Below are 17,905 nucleotides of genomic sequence, written 5' to 3'. Positions count from 1 at the left end.
TACTTTGGCCACCTCATGCGAAGAGTTGACTCATTGGAAAAGACTCTGATGCTGGGAGGGATTGGGGGCAGGAGGAGAAGGGGACGACAGAGGATGAGATGGCTGGATGGCATCACTGACTTGATGGACGTGAGTCTGAGTGAACTCCGGGAGTTGGTGATGGACAGGGAGGCCTGGCGTGCTGCGATTCATGGGGTTGCAAAGAGTTGGACACAACTGAGCGACTGATCTGATCTGATGCCAACAAATTAGATAACCTAGAAGAAGTAGATAAATTCCTGCAAGCATATAACCTACCAAGACTGAATCATGGAGAAATAAGAAATCCGAACAGACTTGTAACTAGTGAGGAGATTGAAGCAGCAATGAAAAACCTCCCAACAAAGAAAAGCCTAGGACCCCTTGGCTTCAGTGGAGAATCCTACCAAACATTTAAAGAAGAATTAACACCAAGCCTTTTCAAACTCTTACAAAAAATTAAAGAACGAACACTCCCAAACTCATTCTTTGAGGATAGTGTTACTGATCCCCAAAACCACACAAAAAGACAAGACAAAACGAAACAAACAAACTAGAAAACTGCATACCAGTATCCCTGATGAAACAAAAACTTGCAACAAAATTCTAGCAAACTGAATTCACCAGTGTATTAGAATAATCATACACCAGACCAAGTGGAATTCATAGCTGGAATTATAAGACTTGTTCAACATACAAAAATAAATCATTGTAATAGAGCACATTAACAAAATGGAGAACAAAACCCACATCTCAGTCAGTATAGAAAAAAATTACAAAAGCATTTAATAAAATTCAACACCCTTTCATGATAAAAATACTCAACAAACTAGAAATAGAAGGATGCTTCCTCAACATATGAAAAGCCATATATGAAAAGCCCACAATGAGGATTATACTCAGTGTGGAAAGACTTGAAAGTTGTTCCTCAAAGGTAGAGAACATGACAAGGATGCCCATTTGCACCACTGCTGTTCAATATAGTACTGGAAGTTCTAGCCAGAACAGATGGGCTGGTGGTAGATTGGAAAGGAAGAAGTGAAATAACTTCTGTTTTCAGATGACATGATCTTTTATGTAGAAAACTCCCCTTAAGATTGCTCAAACAAACAAAAAACTTATTAGAACTAACAAAGTTATAGTCAAAATCAACACAAAGTAGCAGTCAAATGTTAGTGGCCTCTTCCCTGGTGGCTCAGTGGAAAGAATCCACCTGCCAATGTAGGAGACACGGGTTGGATTCCTGATCAGGTAGATCCTACATGCTGCAGAGCAGCTCAGCCCGTGTACCACAACTGTTGAGCCTGTGCTCCAGCACCTGGAGCCACAGCTACTGAAGCCTGTGCGCCCTAGAGCCAGTGCTCCACAAGAGAAGCAACAGCAATGAAAATCCCACATGCTGCAGCAAAGAGTAGCCCCCACTCACCCCAACTAGAGAAAGTCCAAGCAGCAACAAAGATGCAGCACAGCCGAAAATAAATAAATAAAATTTTAAAAAGTTAATTGTCTTTCTGAAAAGAACTAGGTGACCAAACTGAAAAGGAAACTAAGAAAGAAAGAAAGTGAAGTTGCTCAGTCGTATCCAACTCTTTGCGACCCCATGACTGTAGCCCACCAGGCCCTTCCATCCATGGGATTTTCCAGGCAAGAGTACTGGAGTGGGTTGCCATTTCCTTCTCCAGGGAATCTTCCCGACCCAGAAATCAAACCTGGGTCTCCCGCATTGTAGGCAGACACTTTACAGTCTGAGCCTCCCATTTACTATAGCGTCAAAAAGGATAAAATATTTAGGAATAAACTCAACCAGGGAGATTGAAAACTATAAAACATTGCAGAAATTCAGAGAAAATAGAAATAAACAGACATCCTATAATTATGGACTAGAAAACTTAACATTGTTAAAATGTCCATACTACCAAAGTGATCTACAGATTCATTGTTGTTCCTATCAAATCCCATTGGCATGTTTTACAGAAATTAAAAAAAAAAATCCTAAAATTTCTATGGAATCTCAAGGGACTCTGAGTAACCAAAGCAATTTTAATGAGAACAGAGTTTGAGCTCTTCCATTCCCTAATTTCAAAACATGCTAGAAAGCAGTAGTAATTAAGATGGTATCAGATCAGATCAGATCAGTCGCTCAGTCATGTCCAACTCTTTGCGACCCCATGAATCACAGCACGCCAGGCCTCCCTGTCCATCACCAACTCTCGGAGTTCATTCAGACTCAACGTCCATCGAGTCAGTGATGCCATCCAGCCATCTCATCCTCTGTCGTCCCCTTCTCCTCCTGCCCCCAATCCCTCCCAGCATCAGAATCTTTTCCAATGAGTCAACTCTTCGCATGAGGTGGCCAAAGTACTGGAGTTTCAGCTTTAGCATCATTCCTTCCAATGAAATCCCATATAAGGTGGTATAGTATTGACATAATGATATTAATAGATAATATAGACCAGTGGCCCAAAAACAAATTCTTACAGCATATATGATCACATGCCTAGGAATGCCAATGCTGCATAATAGGAAAAAGTCTCTAAACAAATGGCATTGGGGAAAACTGGATATTCACATGCAAAATAATGAAGTTGGACCCTCAAAATTAATTCACAATGGATTTAAGATCTAAACTATAATACCTTTCATTGTTAAGAAACATGGGGGAAAAGCTTCAGTTGAATTTGTCAATTACCTCTTGGATATGACACTAAAATCACAAGTGACAAAAGCAAGAACAGACCAACGGGACTGCACCAAACGTAAAAACTTCTGCTTGTCAAAGGAAACCATGAACAGAGTGAAAAGACAGCTTAAGGAATGGGAAAAAATAATTGAGAATTTTATACCTGAGAAGGGGTCAATATCCAGAATATATAAGGAACTTCTGCACCCCAACAGCAAAAAAAGAAAAAGCCTGATTAAAAATAAGCAAAGGACTTGAATAGACCTTTCTCCAAAGAAGATACATTGATGGCCAACACCACACGGAAAGATGTTCAACACTGCTAATCACCAAGGAAATGCATATCAAAGGCACAGATGAGATAATCACTTCATGCCCATCAGGATTGCTCCAATCAAAAACAGAACAAGTGTCAGTAAGGGTGCCACAGATACTGGAACCCTTGTGCACTCTTGATGGGAATATAAAATGCTGTAGCCATTATGGAAAACAATATGGAGGTACCTCAAAAAGTTAAAATGAATATGTGATCCATCAATTCATATATCTAAAAGAATTCAAAGTAAGATCTCGAAGAAATAATTTGCATAACCACATTCATCACAGTGTTATTCACAATAGCCAAGAGGTGGAGGCAACCCAAATGTCCATCAAGAGGTGAACAAATAAAATATGATATATTATGTATGCAACATGAAAAAAAGGAAATCCTGTCATACGCTACAAGGTAGATACACCTAGGTAACATTACAATAAGCAAAATAAACTAGTCACAAAAGCATAAATACCATATGATTCCATGAAGTATCTAAAGTAGTCAAAATCATGGAAACAGAAAATAGACAGTTACTATGGGCTGGGGGGAGGGTTTCAGTGGTGCTAGATGTAAAAGTTCCAGAGATGTGTCGTACAGTAGTGTGAACATAGTATTATTGAATTGTACACTTTAAGGTGGTTAAGGTGGCAGATTTAATTAATGTTAAATTTTTTTGTACAATGAAAGTTAGTGGCTGGAGGGACCTGGGATGGATTCTTAAGTTAATCAGATGTTATAATAGACTAAGGTGTAAAGGAATGTGGTATTTTTTTAACATTTAGAAAAATGGTTCACAGTCCAGGTTAGTGAAGGGCGAGAAGACAGTTTTTTAAGTTGTATACCTATCATACCCTCTTGCTTCCAAACACCTATTTATCCACCCTCCCCTTTGACATGATTTCTTGCCACCCTGTTCCATTATAAAATACCAGTTTAGAGAATATGAGAAATTTAGGAATGTGCATAAGCTTCATTTTCCATTTAAATCACTGGAAAGGGTCTTGTTTTTTTGCATTCTCATTTTAAAAGTGTTTACAGTTGTGCTAATATATATGATGTTTATATTGTTTCACACTTAGATGAAGCATTTTTTTGTATAAATAAGCACTACAACATAAATCTTGATGTTCTTATTTATAGAACTAGTTTTGAATTTCATAGTTCAGGTGATCTTTATATTAGTACAAAATGCTAATCATGTTTTGCTCCTTGTACCTCTTAATTTAATGGGCCAACTTTAAGTTTTTCTTTCCATATCCCCCTTTTTAGTTTCAGCAACTATAGCAGTTCATTTTAAATTGACTTATGCTTTCAAAATTCAGACTGTAGGGAAAACAACTCTCTGTATATAATCCATAGTTATAATACTTTTATGGATTTCTATTTGACCTAAGAAATAATACCTTTACAATTATTCTGGAACAGTAATGCTTATATTTTAGGTTTTTTACTCTAAAAAGTAACACTTTTTAATGACAACTCATCTGTATATCAAATTTATAGAATAATAAAAGATTTGTTCCCTTTGAAATATGTAAATATGATGTCTGACTGTGCATTTGAATTGCCCAGTTGTGATATACACAGCTCAAAATAAATGAGTTTCTGTTTGTGTGCTGTTTAGCTAAAGGCAATGAAAGTAATTAAAAATGATTTTTGTTCTTTGGGAATTTTTTAGTTTTGATTTATTAAAAATAGAACTGGAAGAATATTTGTGAACCTGCTTTGTGAGGTACTCCCTAGACCTGTAAACTCAAATGCAAATCTCTTGGAATTGATAGAAGAAAAGGAAAAAGAAACTCTTTGAAGATTTATTCATGAAATACTTATGATAATGATGAAAAAGTTGTAAAAGTCCCAATTTCACACTGTTCTTTTCTTTTTACAAGGGAAAAGTACATATATTGTTGATGTTTTTTAGAGTCCTTTTGGTATAAGCTGGTTTGAACTTATATCTAAGTAGGGTATTTTCTTTTTCTCTTGAAGTATCCTCAATTACTATTATGTTATAATAAGATTAGTGGCTTTAGAAAACTTATTTGGGAGTTGTTTTCAAAGTGTTTATTTGCAAATGATGCAAATGTCCATCCCATCCCATATAGGGAAAAGGGGTTTGTAATTACAAGATGAAGATGTTTAAAGCTCAGCTTCTTCTCTGAAGTTAGAGAATTAAGTGTCCACTCTAAGATAAGTATTTAGAATTTAGTGATTGTTTTTAAAAGTCAGGAATATGAGGGTTATCACGTAACAATTACTCTGTAATTCTTTGAAACGAGACATTTGTGTAACAGCTAATAAATTGCATTTCAAAATGAACTTCTTTCTTGTACCTGTTTATACATGTCCTTCCTGCGCCATTCATGTAGCAGTGTTCCTTAAAAATTCTGTAGGTAAACTTGTCAGTGTGGCTGATCATAAGGGCTTGAGAGTTGCTCTCCCAATGAAAAGATGAACTGACAGCTGGGAATTTAGGGCTAAAGGTATGTGAGATGATGGTCTTTAGAGAATAATTGCTTTTCAGAGTATAAGTTCTACAGCCTTTGCTTGGATTCTGAAACAGTCTTTGTATCTTATCTTCTTATCCACTGTCTTTGTAAACTGTCAGAAGTAGCCTACTAGTTATGCAATTACCTGAACCATGTCTGTGATTACTGTATTCATCTAGAATCTCTCTGCTTAGTTTTAAGGCAGTGGTAAATATACCTACTCAGTAGGAACTTGCACTTCCCAGATAAGTTAAGGCCTGAACTTTAGACATAAAAATTTAATTTAGCACCACCAACTAGATCGTTTTGGGAAAATGTTTCTAGACTAATGTGGTATGTCTTGGCTAATGGTAAATAGGTGGTTTTTTTGTTATGAGAGCTCGTTCTGTTTATGTGTATGCCTTTTCATCAGGTACTTAGGTAAATCAAATCATAAAAATTAAAGAGAAGTGTAGAAGGGAAGTAGTGGAATAGTTCAATACTGTGTGAGCATAGAAGAGAAGACTGACTAGGCTGAGGTTTGAGTGGGTCTCCTACTAGCTCATAAAGTGATTTGAAGTAAATATGTTTCTGTACTTTAATTAATAATGGGGGCATATATTGAGTACTTACTATGTGTTAGACCCTGTGCAATGAATATAATTTAGACCCCCCAGTCTTATGGTATAGATGCTACTTTTATTCCCATTTTAGAAAACTAAGGCTCAGAGAGACTAAATAACATCCAAAATTCACACTGTAAGTGAATGGTGCCTCCTAGAAACTGTCCAGCATGCACAGCTGAAGCCTGATCAGTACACAGGACCATCTTCCTGCTGTATATGTAGCAGGTACATTTCCTAGTGCTGAAGATAAGGAGATGAGCCAGATGTGTTTCTTGGAGGAGGAGAAACACATAAATAAACAGCGTGATCATATGCAGGGTGGAGTTGGGAGCACAGAGGAGGAAGCTGTCAGTTTTCTCTGTATCCTTCCTGTTCATACTTCTGATACTATACACTGGCATTTCTCCTTTCTCAAGATGATGGCACATTCTGGGTCCTTGTTTATTCTTCATCACTACATCCTGTTGAAGTAAGGGGGAAGCCATGTTCTATCAGAGATAGAGAGGCCCGGCAAGGTTAAGTGCCTTTCCTAGAGGCACAGTAAGTCACTGGTGCCAGAACAATAATTCAGGACCCCAAATGACAGTTTCCTTGGTAGACTAGGAAATTGCACATTTCCCTGAAATTCAAAGCCAAGAATCTTTTTTTTTTTTTCTTATTTAACTTTTATACTTTTCAAACCTTTATATTTTTCAAGCTCACAAATATGTGTGAAAATCTTTTCCTAATATTTAGGGGGAAAAAATATGGTTATTGAAAGTAGGTGACTTCTATACTATATGGGCACTATGACCTCTGGGGACCCTGCAGTGGTTATCTGGCTGAACTGTATGAAGTGTCCTCCATGCAAGGAGGTGGTGATATGGTAGCTCCCTGGGCAGGTCTTGGGACAGCTTTTCTGCTTTGGGCCAAAGCTAGCAGTTCAGACCAAATGAAGCAGATCTCATTGTTCATAGGACAGACTCGACCTGTGTCAGCAGAAGCACTGTTTGCAGGGCAAGAAGAGCAAGTCTCATAACATGCCAGAGATGCTAGAGGTCCAGAGGTGTTTGCTGAATTGCCTGTGATGGTACCCAGTGAGGGAAGAGAGTGCAAACAACTGGCTTTGCTCAGAGCTGCCATTAGGCAATTATGCCAAACGTGGGAGTGTTTATTGTTTTGACCTGTGAATTACTCTCATTCAGAGATCAGGTTGATTGTATCTTGAGCATTTAGTAAGGCATTCATTTTTCCTTTCCCAGTACCTAGTAAAGTGGTTCTTTTTTGGATTCGGGACTACCCTAACAATTTGGTGAAAGCACTCTTTGGAAAAATGCACACATTTATAAGATTTTGTGTGTAATTTCAAGGGATTCATGGTCTTTCTCCCTAAAAGTGGATCTGTAAGCTGTGAATTGAGGGTTATAAGCTGTGAATTGAGGGTAAATAACCTCTGCTGTAGATTTTCCATAGTCTCTGTATTTTAATATCCAAAGAAATAATAGTAATTTTTAACCTGTAGATGTTTTACAGGAAGTGTGTTGAAAGTAGACACAATATGCTTTAAATCAGAATACATGCACATTGTGTTTGTTTCAGGAAAAACTTTTAACAACGGTTGTCTAATACTTAACTTTTGTCTCCCTCTTTTAAAGCTTGGTAAAATGCGGCTGACAATTCCATGTCGGGCCCTCACATGTTCTCATCTGCAGTGTTTTGATGCAACTCTTTATATTCAGATGAATGAGAAAAAACCAACTTGGGTTTGTCCTGTCTGTGATAAGAAGGCCCCATATGAACACCTTATTATTGATGGGTATGTCAATTTAAAGTTTTTCCTTGTACTTCATAGTAACCATCTATTAGTTTTGTTACCCATCAGGTTTGGGATTAAAATTCTATAGATAGTGGTTTCTGAGTTATATATTTTTAGAATATTCATGACTGTAGAAATCTATATTTTTTCTAAGTAATTAATATTGTGAACATTTTCCCTTTTTAACTATGTCTTCTTGTTTTGAAGATACATGCCTCACTGTCAGTGCCTCCTGACATTTACCATTTTAAAGGACCAGTGGTTCTGAGCAGGGTGTAGCTTACACCTTTTCCTAACGTGACTCCATCTGTCCCTAGACATGCAGACCTTTCTAGAGGAAGAATGAAAGAATTGCGAAACTCTGTTTACCTAAGCTGACCAAAAGTCGGGCTGTTTTTGGAGATTTTCTGGTGCTTCATTCACTATATGGGCCTACTCCCTGCTGTGTGGGCTCCTAAAAATGACCAACACACTGACTAGCAGCTCTCTTTGTTTCTGTTTCCCCTAAAACACTTGGCTTTGTCTTTCTTCTCCATCTATAGCATCACAACAGTTAGTTTTTTTTCCCTGACATTCCAGTATTTTATCTGTCCTTCCACACATCTTCAAATATCTTTTTAAATTTTCTCCTGTTCTCTAGCCTCCTTTTTTTTTTCCTTTTTCCCTCTGAGCAAAAATAAATTGTGAAAAGAAAAAAATATATTCTTGATATTTCCTGTGCTCTCTAGCAAAATGCTTAATGTATCTTATCTATAGTATTTGAGGAAACAAAGGAGCCAGAAGGTATAACATAAGGAATGGAATACATTTAGCAATACAGGTGTAACCCAGAGCTTGAAAGGTGCCAGACCAATCATATGGGGGAAAGTAAATGTGTAACTTAAATGTTGTATGTTTAATTTTTCAGAGATGTCAGTGATCACTAATAAATTGAATAATATTTTACCAGCTCTGTATATTACATAACTTTAGATGCCCCCATCAATTGGGATTTTTCTTTCTTCTTATAATATCCACACATACATACATACTCCTAAAGAAAAATTGGAAAACGCAGGAAAATAAAAAGATGTATTCTGATTTTTATTTTCCCATAATTGTGATTATACAGTATCAGTATTTTTTATCCTTTGGTTTTGTTTAACATTATAACCTAAGAATTTGATCATTCGTGTTACACATTTTGGCAAATCTCATTTTTTAGTATCTGCATGGTATTTATCAAGGAGTTCTATCTTTCAGTACATATCTTACATGTATTTCTACAGTTATCGAATAAGATGTGCTTACTGTAGGCAGTTTGGATTATGTTGAAACGTTTAAAGAAAAAGAATAAATATCTTCCATGTTACCTCTCAGAGATAACCACTATTTATATACCACTCACACACAGAATTTTGTTTTTGAAATACAGAGTTTTCTTTGTCCTCTTCCCACTTACTGTGAACATTCACCACCCCCCCTCATGTTATGTTTTTTTAAATCTCTGGAAACCTCATTTTTCAGTTATGTAATATTTTCTTGCATAAACCTACCATAATATAAGTAACTATTTTCCTATTTAACCCTAGATTTTAAGAACAAATAATACCTTGTACTTTCTCATTTATACTTGTACAAAAAATAGGTCTGAATGTTTTTTGAACAGTAATTCTAATAGGTCTTAATTTAGAATGTGATATTCAAAGGACAAATTGTTTTTTATAGCTTGTTTATGGAAATCCTAAAGTACTGTACAGATTGTGATGAAATACAGTTTAAGGAGGACGGCTCTTGGGCACCTATGAGATCAAAAAAGGAAGTACAGGAAGTTTCTGCCTCTTACAATGGAGTTGATGGTGAGTGTTAGTTTTCCAAAGGGATGGTGCAGTCTCCTTGCTCTTTTAAAGCCTGGTTTTCAATATTAAAACTCAACTTTTTTTAAGAATATTCATAATTTATGGATAACACAATAACTCTTATTAAATTATTGATTAAATGTTCAGAAGTAGTGAAGCTCTTTTTAAATTCACCTTTTGCAAGTTTTTAAATTTTTGTGTATGAGGTTTCAGAGTAACATAATTTAATAAGCTTTTTTTTTGTAAAGTCATGCTTTTGAAATGGTATCCTTTTAAATTTTTAACAGACTTGATATAGGTTAGTGAATGTTCTTTTTTCATTTGCATTTTTTCTCTAGCTTTTAGTATGTTTTTGCTGTAAGGAAGCTAAAGTATTACCATAACATTTCTCAGTGTATCAGGTAATGTACAGGGAAATGTGTAACGTGTGAATTTGCTCTCAGACTGTTTTTATTGTGAGGCGGACGTAACATTTTGATTCTCTAACTCGGAATTATTTAAAAAAAAAAATCCTTGACAATCTATACTAGTAGTCTTGAGCTTAGAGGAGTAGAGCCACGATTGCTCTTTTCTTCTTAGGCCCCAGCAGTATAACTATAACTGATAAAGTCTAAACTGTAACTGACAGACTAATCCATAGGCTGAGGGAAAAAAAGAGATATCACAGGACTTTTTTTGCCTTGTGTTTTGATTATTCCCTCCTAGGATGCTTAAGCTCCACATTAGAGCACCAAGTGGCTTCTCATCACCAGTCTTCAAATAAAAGTAAGAAAGTAGAGGTGATTGATCTAACCATAGACAGTTCATCAGATGAAGAAGAAGAAGAGCCATCTGCCAAGAGAACCTGTCCTTCCCTGTCTCCCACATCGCCACTAAATAATAAAGGGTAAGTGCCGAGATCTTTTTTTTTTTTTTAAGTCATTGTGAAAGTTAATTTTGAAAATAGGATTAAAAGATCTGCCAAATAAAATGGTTATGCACCATTGTAAAACAGTACAGAGAATGAGTTGGATTGTTCTCAGTGTATTTCTTCAGTTCACTTCAGTTGCTCAGTTTTGTCCGATTCTTTGCGACCCCATGAATCGCAGCACACCAGGCCTCCCTGTCCATCACCAACTCCCGGAGTCCACCCAAACCCATGTCCATTGAGCCAGTGATGCCATCCAACCATCTCATCCTCTGTCGTCCCCTTCTCCTGCCCTCAATCTTTCCCAGCATCAGGTTCTTTTCCAGTGAGTCAGCTCTTCGCATCAGGTGGCCAAAGTATTGGAGTTTCAGCCTCAACATCAGTCCTACCAATGAAGACCCAGGACTGATCTCCTTTAGGATGGACTGGTTGGATCTGCTGACAGTCCAGGGGACTCTCAAGTTCTCCAACACCACAGTTCAAAAGCATCAATTCTTCGGCGCTCAGCTTTCTCCACAGTCCAACTCTTACATTCATACGTGACCACTGGAAAAACCATAGCATTGACTAGACAAACTTGTTGACAAAGTAATGTCTCTGTTTTTTAATATGCTGTCTAGGTTGATCATAACTTTCCTTCCAAGGAGAAAGCGTCTTTTAATTTCATGGCTGCAATCACCACCTGCAGTGATTTTGGATCCCAGAAAAATAAAGTCAGCCACTGTTTCCACTGTTTGCCCATCTATTTGCCAAGAAGTGATGGGATCGGATGCCATGATCTTAGTTTTCTGAATGTTGAGCTTTAAGCCAACTTCTTCACTCTCCTCTTTCACTTTGATCATGAGGCTCTTTAGTTCTTCTTCACTTTCTGCCATAAGGGTGGTGTCATCTGCATATCTGAGGCTATTGATATTTCTCCCTGCAATCTTGATTCCAGCTTGTGCTACCTGCAGTCCAGCATTTCTCTGCATAGAAGTTAAATAAGGAGGGTGACAATATACAGCCTTGACATACTCCTTTTCCTATTTGGAACCAGTCTGTTGTTCCATGTCCAGTTCTAACTGTTGCTTCCTGACCTGCATACAGATTTCTCAAGAGGCAGGTCAGGTGGTCTGGTATTCCCATCTCTTTCAGAATTTTCCACAGTTTATTGTGCTCCACACAAAGGCTTTGGCATAGTCAAGAAAGCTGAAATAGATGTTTTTCTGGAACTCTCTTGCTTTTCTTAAGGGGCTGGAATAATGCATTAAAGGGGTCACTTGGGTATGATATTCATCATACCAAAAGATGGTTCTAATACAGTGTTTCTCAAACTTGAGTATGCATCAGAATCACCTGAAGGGCTTATTAAAACACATTGTTCTCCTGTCCCCCCATGTCTGATTCAGGAATAGGAACAGAAAGTGTTTGGGATTGAGCTTGGGTCTCCTGCATTGCAGGCAGATTTTTTTTTACCGTCTGAGCCTTAATGAGTTCTCAGGTGATCCTAATGCTGGTCATAGGATTTTAAATATTTACTCAAACTAAAAAGTGTATGCTGTGAAATTAACCCTAAGCAGAAAGCAGAGAAGTGAAAGTGAAGTCGCTCAGTCATGTCCGACTCTTTGCGACCCCAGAGAAGTATCAGGTAAATGCTTTAAACCTGCCTCAGAATGTGCAAGACTGGCAACAAAAGTTGTCCAAGACTTACGCTGCAGTACACAGAGCTTTCTGTTTTGCAGGCTCATTTCCCATACTTCCATTAGTCTCACGTCAGTAATAATGTACCTTGGTTATGCCTCAGTTCACTTCATGAAACGTTACTATCTGCGTTATGTAAAACACCCTGTGCTAAACGTAAGTGGTAATACAGTGAATTAGTACAGGCCCAACCTTAAAGAGTTTAACATTTTGAAGAGGATGGTAAAATAAGTAGTGGACTATGTAGCCATACTCTTAAAAGACTGTTAGTCTCTTGAGACACTTCGGAGATTCTCAGCAAAGGGCGTCTTGTGTTGCTGAGGCACAGTTGTAGCACACAAGAGGTAAATCTAGAATAGATGTGACCCCTTTTAGGTATATATCAGGAGAGTTATGTGGCCTGATGTAATTGAATAGGAGCTATTTAGAAAATATTCCAACAAACTAGTGCCTGAAGGAAGAATTTAAGTGAGAGGAGGAAAGTCTGCAGAAAGCATTGATACAGATTTCAAGGTTTAAGAAGGAAAGTTAACACCAGACCAAGAACAGGTACTTTGATGCTTGCAGTCAGATTATTTTCAGGCTTGATACTGTTTGATGAAATAAAAAGATCTTCTATTTGAGTATATTTGTAGTTACATGAAAGTTGAAGTTTCAACATTAAAAGAGTACAATTGTGATAAATGTAGCTCCTCTCTTGTTAGAGGACTTTGGCTATTTCAGGAATCTTTATAATACAACCAAACATGTTACACAGATTGATGTTTCTCTAGAGTAGTTTATCTCATCATACAGATGGGAATAAAGATATTAAAAGCAGTATCATTATTTTAAATGAAATGGGTATTTAAACACTAATTCTACTTTATATTCTACTTTATAAACATTCACCTCTGCTGCAGCCTACCTTGACAGCTGTTATCCAACAAGCCTGACCTTGTTATTACACCAGCTTCTTTTTAAAATCTGGGGGCGTTGTGGGGAGTCAGATTACCAAAAGCAGCATAGTTAGAACAAATACCTGTTGAATTTTGATTCTAAGATTTTATTTTAGATTTTATATTTAATATATATACTTATGGGGCTTCCCTGGTGGCTAAGATGCCTACAATGCAGGAGACCAGGGTTCAATCCCTTGGTCGGGAAGATCCCCTGGAGAAGGGAATGGCAGCCTACTCCAGGAGTCTTGCCTGGAGAATTCCATGGACAGAGGAGCCTGGTGGGCTAATTTATACGTAAATACATATTTTTAAATGGTGTGACTATACTATATTTAACATGTGCTTAGTTGCTCAGTTATATCCGACTCTTTGTGACTGCATGGACTGTGGCCCTCCAGTATGACCAAAAACACATTATTATTTTATTACTTTAAATGCCATTATAGCACTATTAAAATTTATTTCATAAATCTGGATGTATAAATATTTCGTGGATTAAGTACATCATTTTTTATATATATAAGTTCTACTCTTTAGGATATTGATAGTAGTCATATATATGTAAACATTTTTCCTTAAAGGAAATATTTTGAGTGTTTAGAAATCTAATATTTCTTCTTAGAACTTTTGCTGTGCTGTTTCTCCAAAAATAGCTTGTTTATTATGTCTGGGAAATTACATTAGATGCATTAACTACTTCTTGAGCTTCCCAGTGACTAATTGAACCCAGATAGAGTATTTGCAAATGCCAAACCTTTCTCTATTTTCAGATTTAAAAACAAGCAACCTGAAAACTTATGATTTTTTTTTAGAAGGATAACACCATATTCAATACCAGTGACCATTTTTCAGCAATGACTAGCCTATAAATAGAAACCTAAACCCAACATATTGGATTTGTTATTGTGCAGTGTGAAGGTGGAAATCATTTTAGAATATTATCACAAAATTGGAAGATAAAGAGCCAGCCAGGAAATAGAAAGACACAAACATTAGTAAATGTAAAATATTTTGCTGTCTTCAGCCACTGAGTGTTTAGTATTCCTCCAGAAATTTCCTTTGCTCTTTGGTATACCAAGATGTTTTTCAAAGACTAGCGTTTCAACTGCTTTTGTCTCTCTTGTAATCCTTTATAATCCCTTGAGTATTGTCAGAGGAAATAGCTAATGGAAAATGGTACTTTCTGTAGATGTAAGAAGTTTAATTAAGTTTCCATTAGACAAAACAATGTTATGAGGTGGATGAGAGTATATTTTATACTTCATATCCCATTCATAAAGACAAGGTAGCGCATCACAACTAGAGCACTGTTTCTGGAGACCCAGCCTTGCTTGGCACCTTTAGAGGTATTCTCTACCACTGAAATTGCATCTCCATACCCCCAGCACTTTACATGAACTTTTCAATGCAAAAGACAGCCTCTGTCTGTCTCTCTGTTTTCTGTAACATATCTGTTGGCCTCTTATATGCTTGGGATAGCAGTATGGCCCTTATGATTTCACACAGGACTATGAGAATCCTTTTTCTTTTCAAAATCATTTTAATTCTGCCTTTTCTTTTTCCTTTATTACTTCCTCCTTTTTGCTTTTCATTAATTTTTGGTAAAGAAAAAAAGTATTTAACTACTTAGCTACTTAAACATGTCCCTCTATTCTCCCAGAATCCCTCTCTTTGTTCTTTTTTCTTTTTCCGTTTATACTGTCCTCCCTTTAAATACGCTCCATCACCTGTTCATTTTGGAGGATCTCTACTCCTTGTCTTGCAGCCTTCGTTCATTCAGCAGACCTTTTATGCAAACAGCGTTCCTCGTGACTGTGCTGGGCATTAGGTATTCCAAGATAAACAGTACCTAGTTTTTATTCTCATAAATCTTACAAGTCTGAGGGCCAGCTGTTAACTCTTCACTGCTCAGATTGCTTCTTCATTCCCCTAGTCTTGTTAGATGTGTTTTCTTTGCAAGGATTTACCTATTCTTTTTACTTGCCAACACCTTAGTTTAAAGGTTTTAGTTTTAAACCTTAGTTTAGTTTTAAAGTTTAGTTTTAAAACTAAAAAGGTTTAGTTTTAAACCTTAGTTTAAAGGTTTTAGAATTTTGTCTGCTGTACTTTTCACTTACATTTCATTGAAGTGGCTCAACTATGCCTTTGGCCTGCATTCTGAAAGTGTAGATGATGTTCCAAAGACAGCATGTGATTTATGAATGTTGGATACCATTGCATCCATTTCTTTTTCTTATAGCCTCGGAAAGCTGCTAATAAGTATACAAATTATTTCCTAATAATCATGGTAATCTAAATTATATATTGCTTTGCTTTTGTCTTTATTTTCAGCACAAAAACTGGGACTCATTGTGAGATTCTGCCCTTTTATTAAACTTAAGTTCAACTGACTCATGAAAATTTTGCAAACCGTTTTTTCTTCTAGCATACTGAGTCTTCCACATCAAGCATCTCCAGTGTCCCGTACCCCAAGCCTCCCTGCTGTAGACACAAGCTATATTAACACATCCCTCATCCAAGACTACAGACATCCTTTCCACATGACACCCATGCCTTATGACTTACAAGGTGAGTTACCCATTCTTCTGTGTTGTCATATAGCATTATAAATGCCTTTGATCTATATAGTCTTCTTCTGGGCAAGTTTAAGAAAGATTGAAAGATCAGGGATAGAGGAGGTTGGAATCTAGGAAGGTGGAGGAATATATACTCCGGTCATAAATAAATACAGGCTCCGTTTCCTGGTAGTGCCTTCATCAGTAGCCAGTGTTTCACTACCAGTGGTAAAAATAAAGGAATGATCTTTACGTTTTTGTACTTCAGAGTAGTCTACAAGTGGCTTTTGAATGATTTCCAGTATGTTGCTTATGTTGCTTTGAATTTTTATATTTATGAAAATTATTTTTTGCTCCCTGAATCTGGTTATAATGCAGCATACATTGTGGGTAGCTATGTTGTATTATCTTTTAGACAATGCAGAATTGAAACATTGGAAAGTTTTAATTTTTGTTCTGGTGAACCCGGTGTCTTCTTTTAAAGTAATTTGAAATGTCATTATAATCATTTCTACAGTGTATTTTGAGTTCATAATAGTCATTTATATTATCAAAAAGAATTATTGTTGTCATGTATCTTTATAATTTAATAATCTGTATATTAGCCATATAATCTAAGAACATTTTTTAAATTACAGAAAGCCATATTTTCTCATTGTAGAAAATATAATACAAAAGCACAAAGTAGAAGTTTCTGTCCATCCCTTCTGTACAGTAAAATTCAGGGTCACTGGCAAGGATTTTTGGGAGCTAAGATAGTTGAGTGAATTCTTAGTGAATGTTGTAAAAACCCTGTTTCAGCTCTGTCCAATAGAACTTTCTGCAACTAGGGAGATGTAATCTGGCCAGTACAGTAGCTACTAAGCTACAAGTGGTTACTGAGCATTTAAATGTGGCTAGTGTGAGTAAAGAACTGAGTTTTTTATTTTCTTTCATCTTAGTAAATTTAAATAGCCACACTAGGTGGTTAGTAGCTACTTTGTTAGTCAGTGTAACCCTGTTTCTCACTGCCCGTTGCCAAACTCACTGTCAAGAACCGAAGTTCTATACATTTTCAGATCCTTAAGGTGTAATCTGTTCTACTGTAGATAGTGGTAGTGGTGGTGGTTTAGTCACTGAGTCGGGTCCAACTCTTGGAACCCATGGACTATAGCCTGCCAAGCTCCTCTGTCCATGGGAGTTTCCAGGCAAGAATAATGGAGTGGGATACCTGCCATACTTTGGAGGTATCCCCAAAGTGTTTGTGTTGTCATATTTTTATCTGCATCTGTGTGTTGTACTGTTCTTCAAGTTTAGATATCATCATGAGGGATTTTATTCATGTTGGTTTACTTCCTCTTCATCACATTACACACTGGGCAGTGTGGACAAGAATGTGAATTGGAAGGGGCCAGCTTACAGTGCCTGCCCTGCAGTCAGGGATGAGAGCTGGTCCTCCACGCCAGCAGAGACACTCCCTCGGATCTCTTCCCCTCTCGTGTCACTCTAGTCTCTGAGTTAGAATCCAGTACAGACAGTGGGAAGTGAAGGAATTTGAGGAAGAAAATCTGTCTTACAACTTGCTTAACATCTTTTAACTTCAAACTTTCTCATCCGCAAAATGAAACCAAATATAATTGCATACCTCATGAGGTGCTTGTGTGGAGTAGGTTAGATTGAAAAGTAACTTCATGGGAGTCAGTGAGAGCGTTTGGTGAAAAGTGCTGAGTCAGTTTAAGGGGTTGGTGTTTGGATTTGAATGGGGCAGCAGTGGCCCAAGTCCTATAGATGGCGTCACCAGGAGTGCACACCATTGCTGAAACTTGGACTCCAGGCTTTGTAATCTAGAGATGGGAGGCATCTAAAATATTCAGCTCAACTCTTCATGTTTAAATAAAATGCTAAATGAATTTAGAATTAGCTTTTAAGATATTGTCTTTATTTTTGTAGTGTTGGGGCATTTGGGAGGCTCTTTTTTTTCCCCCCCCAACTAAAATAATTTTTTCTTCTGCAGGGTTAGATTTCTTTCCTTTCTTATCAGGAGACAATCAGGTATGTTATATGAAAAAAATATTGTTCTTTTAATTCTACATTAAAATACTTAA

General features: G+C 36.9%; 1 protein-coding gene across 1 annotated transcript in view; it reads left to right on the top strand.

Moving 5' to 3' along the window:
- The window catches only part of PIAS1 (protein inhibitor of activated STAT, 1), a 92,254-nt gene that overhangs the window by 69,864 nt on the left and 4,485 nt on the right, over window positions 1-17,905 (top strand). Inside the window, exons 8-12 of the mRNA XM_010834515.1 lie at window positions 7,740-7,900; window positions 9,608-9,738; window positions 10,444-10,624; window positions 15,692-15,834; window positions 17,815-17,852. Coding sequence (XP_010832817.1) covers window positions 7,740-7,900; window positions 9,608-9,738; window positions 10,444-10,624; window positions 15,692-15,834; window positions 17,815-17,852 — 654 coding nt within the window. The remainder of the gene's footprint in view (window positions 1-7,739; window positions 7,901-9,607; window positions 9,739-10,443; window positions 10,625-15,691; window positions 15,835-17,814; window positions 17,853-17,905) is intronic.

Source organism: Bison bison, unplaced genomic scaffold (genome assembly GCF_000754665.1).
Source record: "Bison bison bison isolate TAMUID 2011002044 unplaced genomic scaffold, Bison_UMD1.0 scf7180017864034, whole genome shotgun sequence".
In the NCBI taxonomy this organism is placed as follows: Eukaryota; Metazoa; Chordata; class Mammalia; order Artiodactyla; family Bovidae; genus Bison; species Bison bison.
Note: the sequence above shows the minus strand (reverse complement) of the source record. Positions and strands in the feature narration are given on the sequence as shown.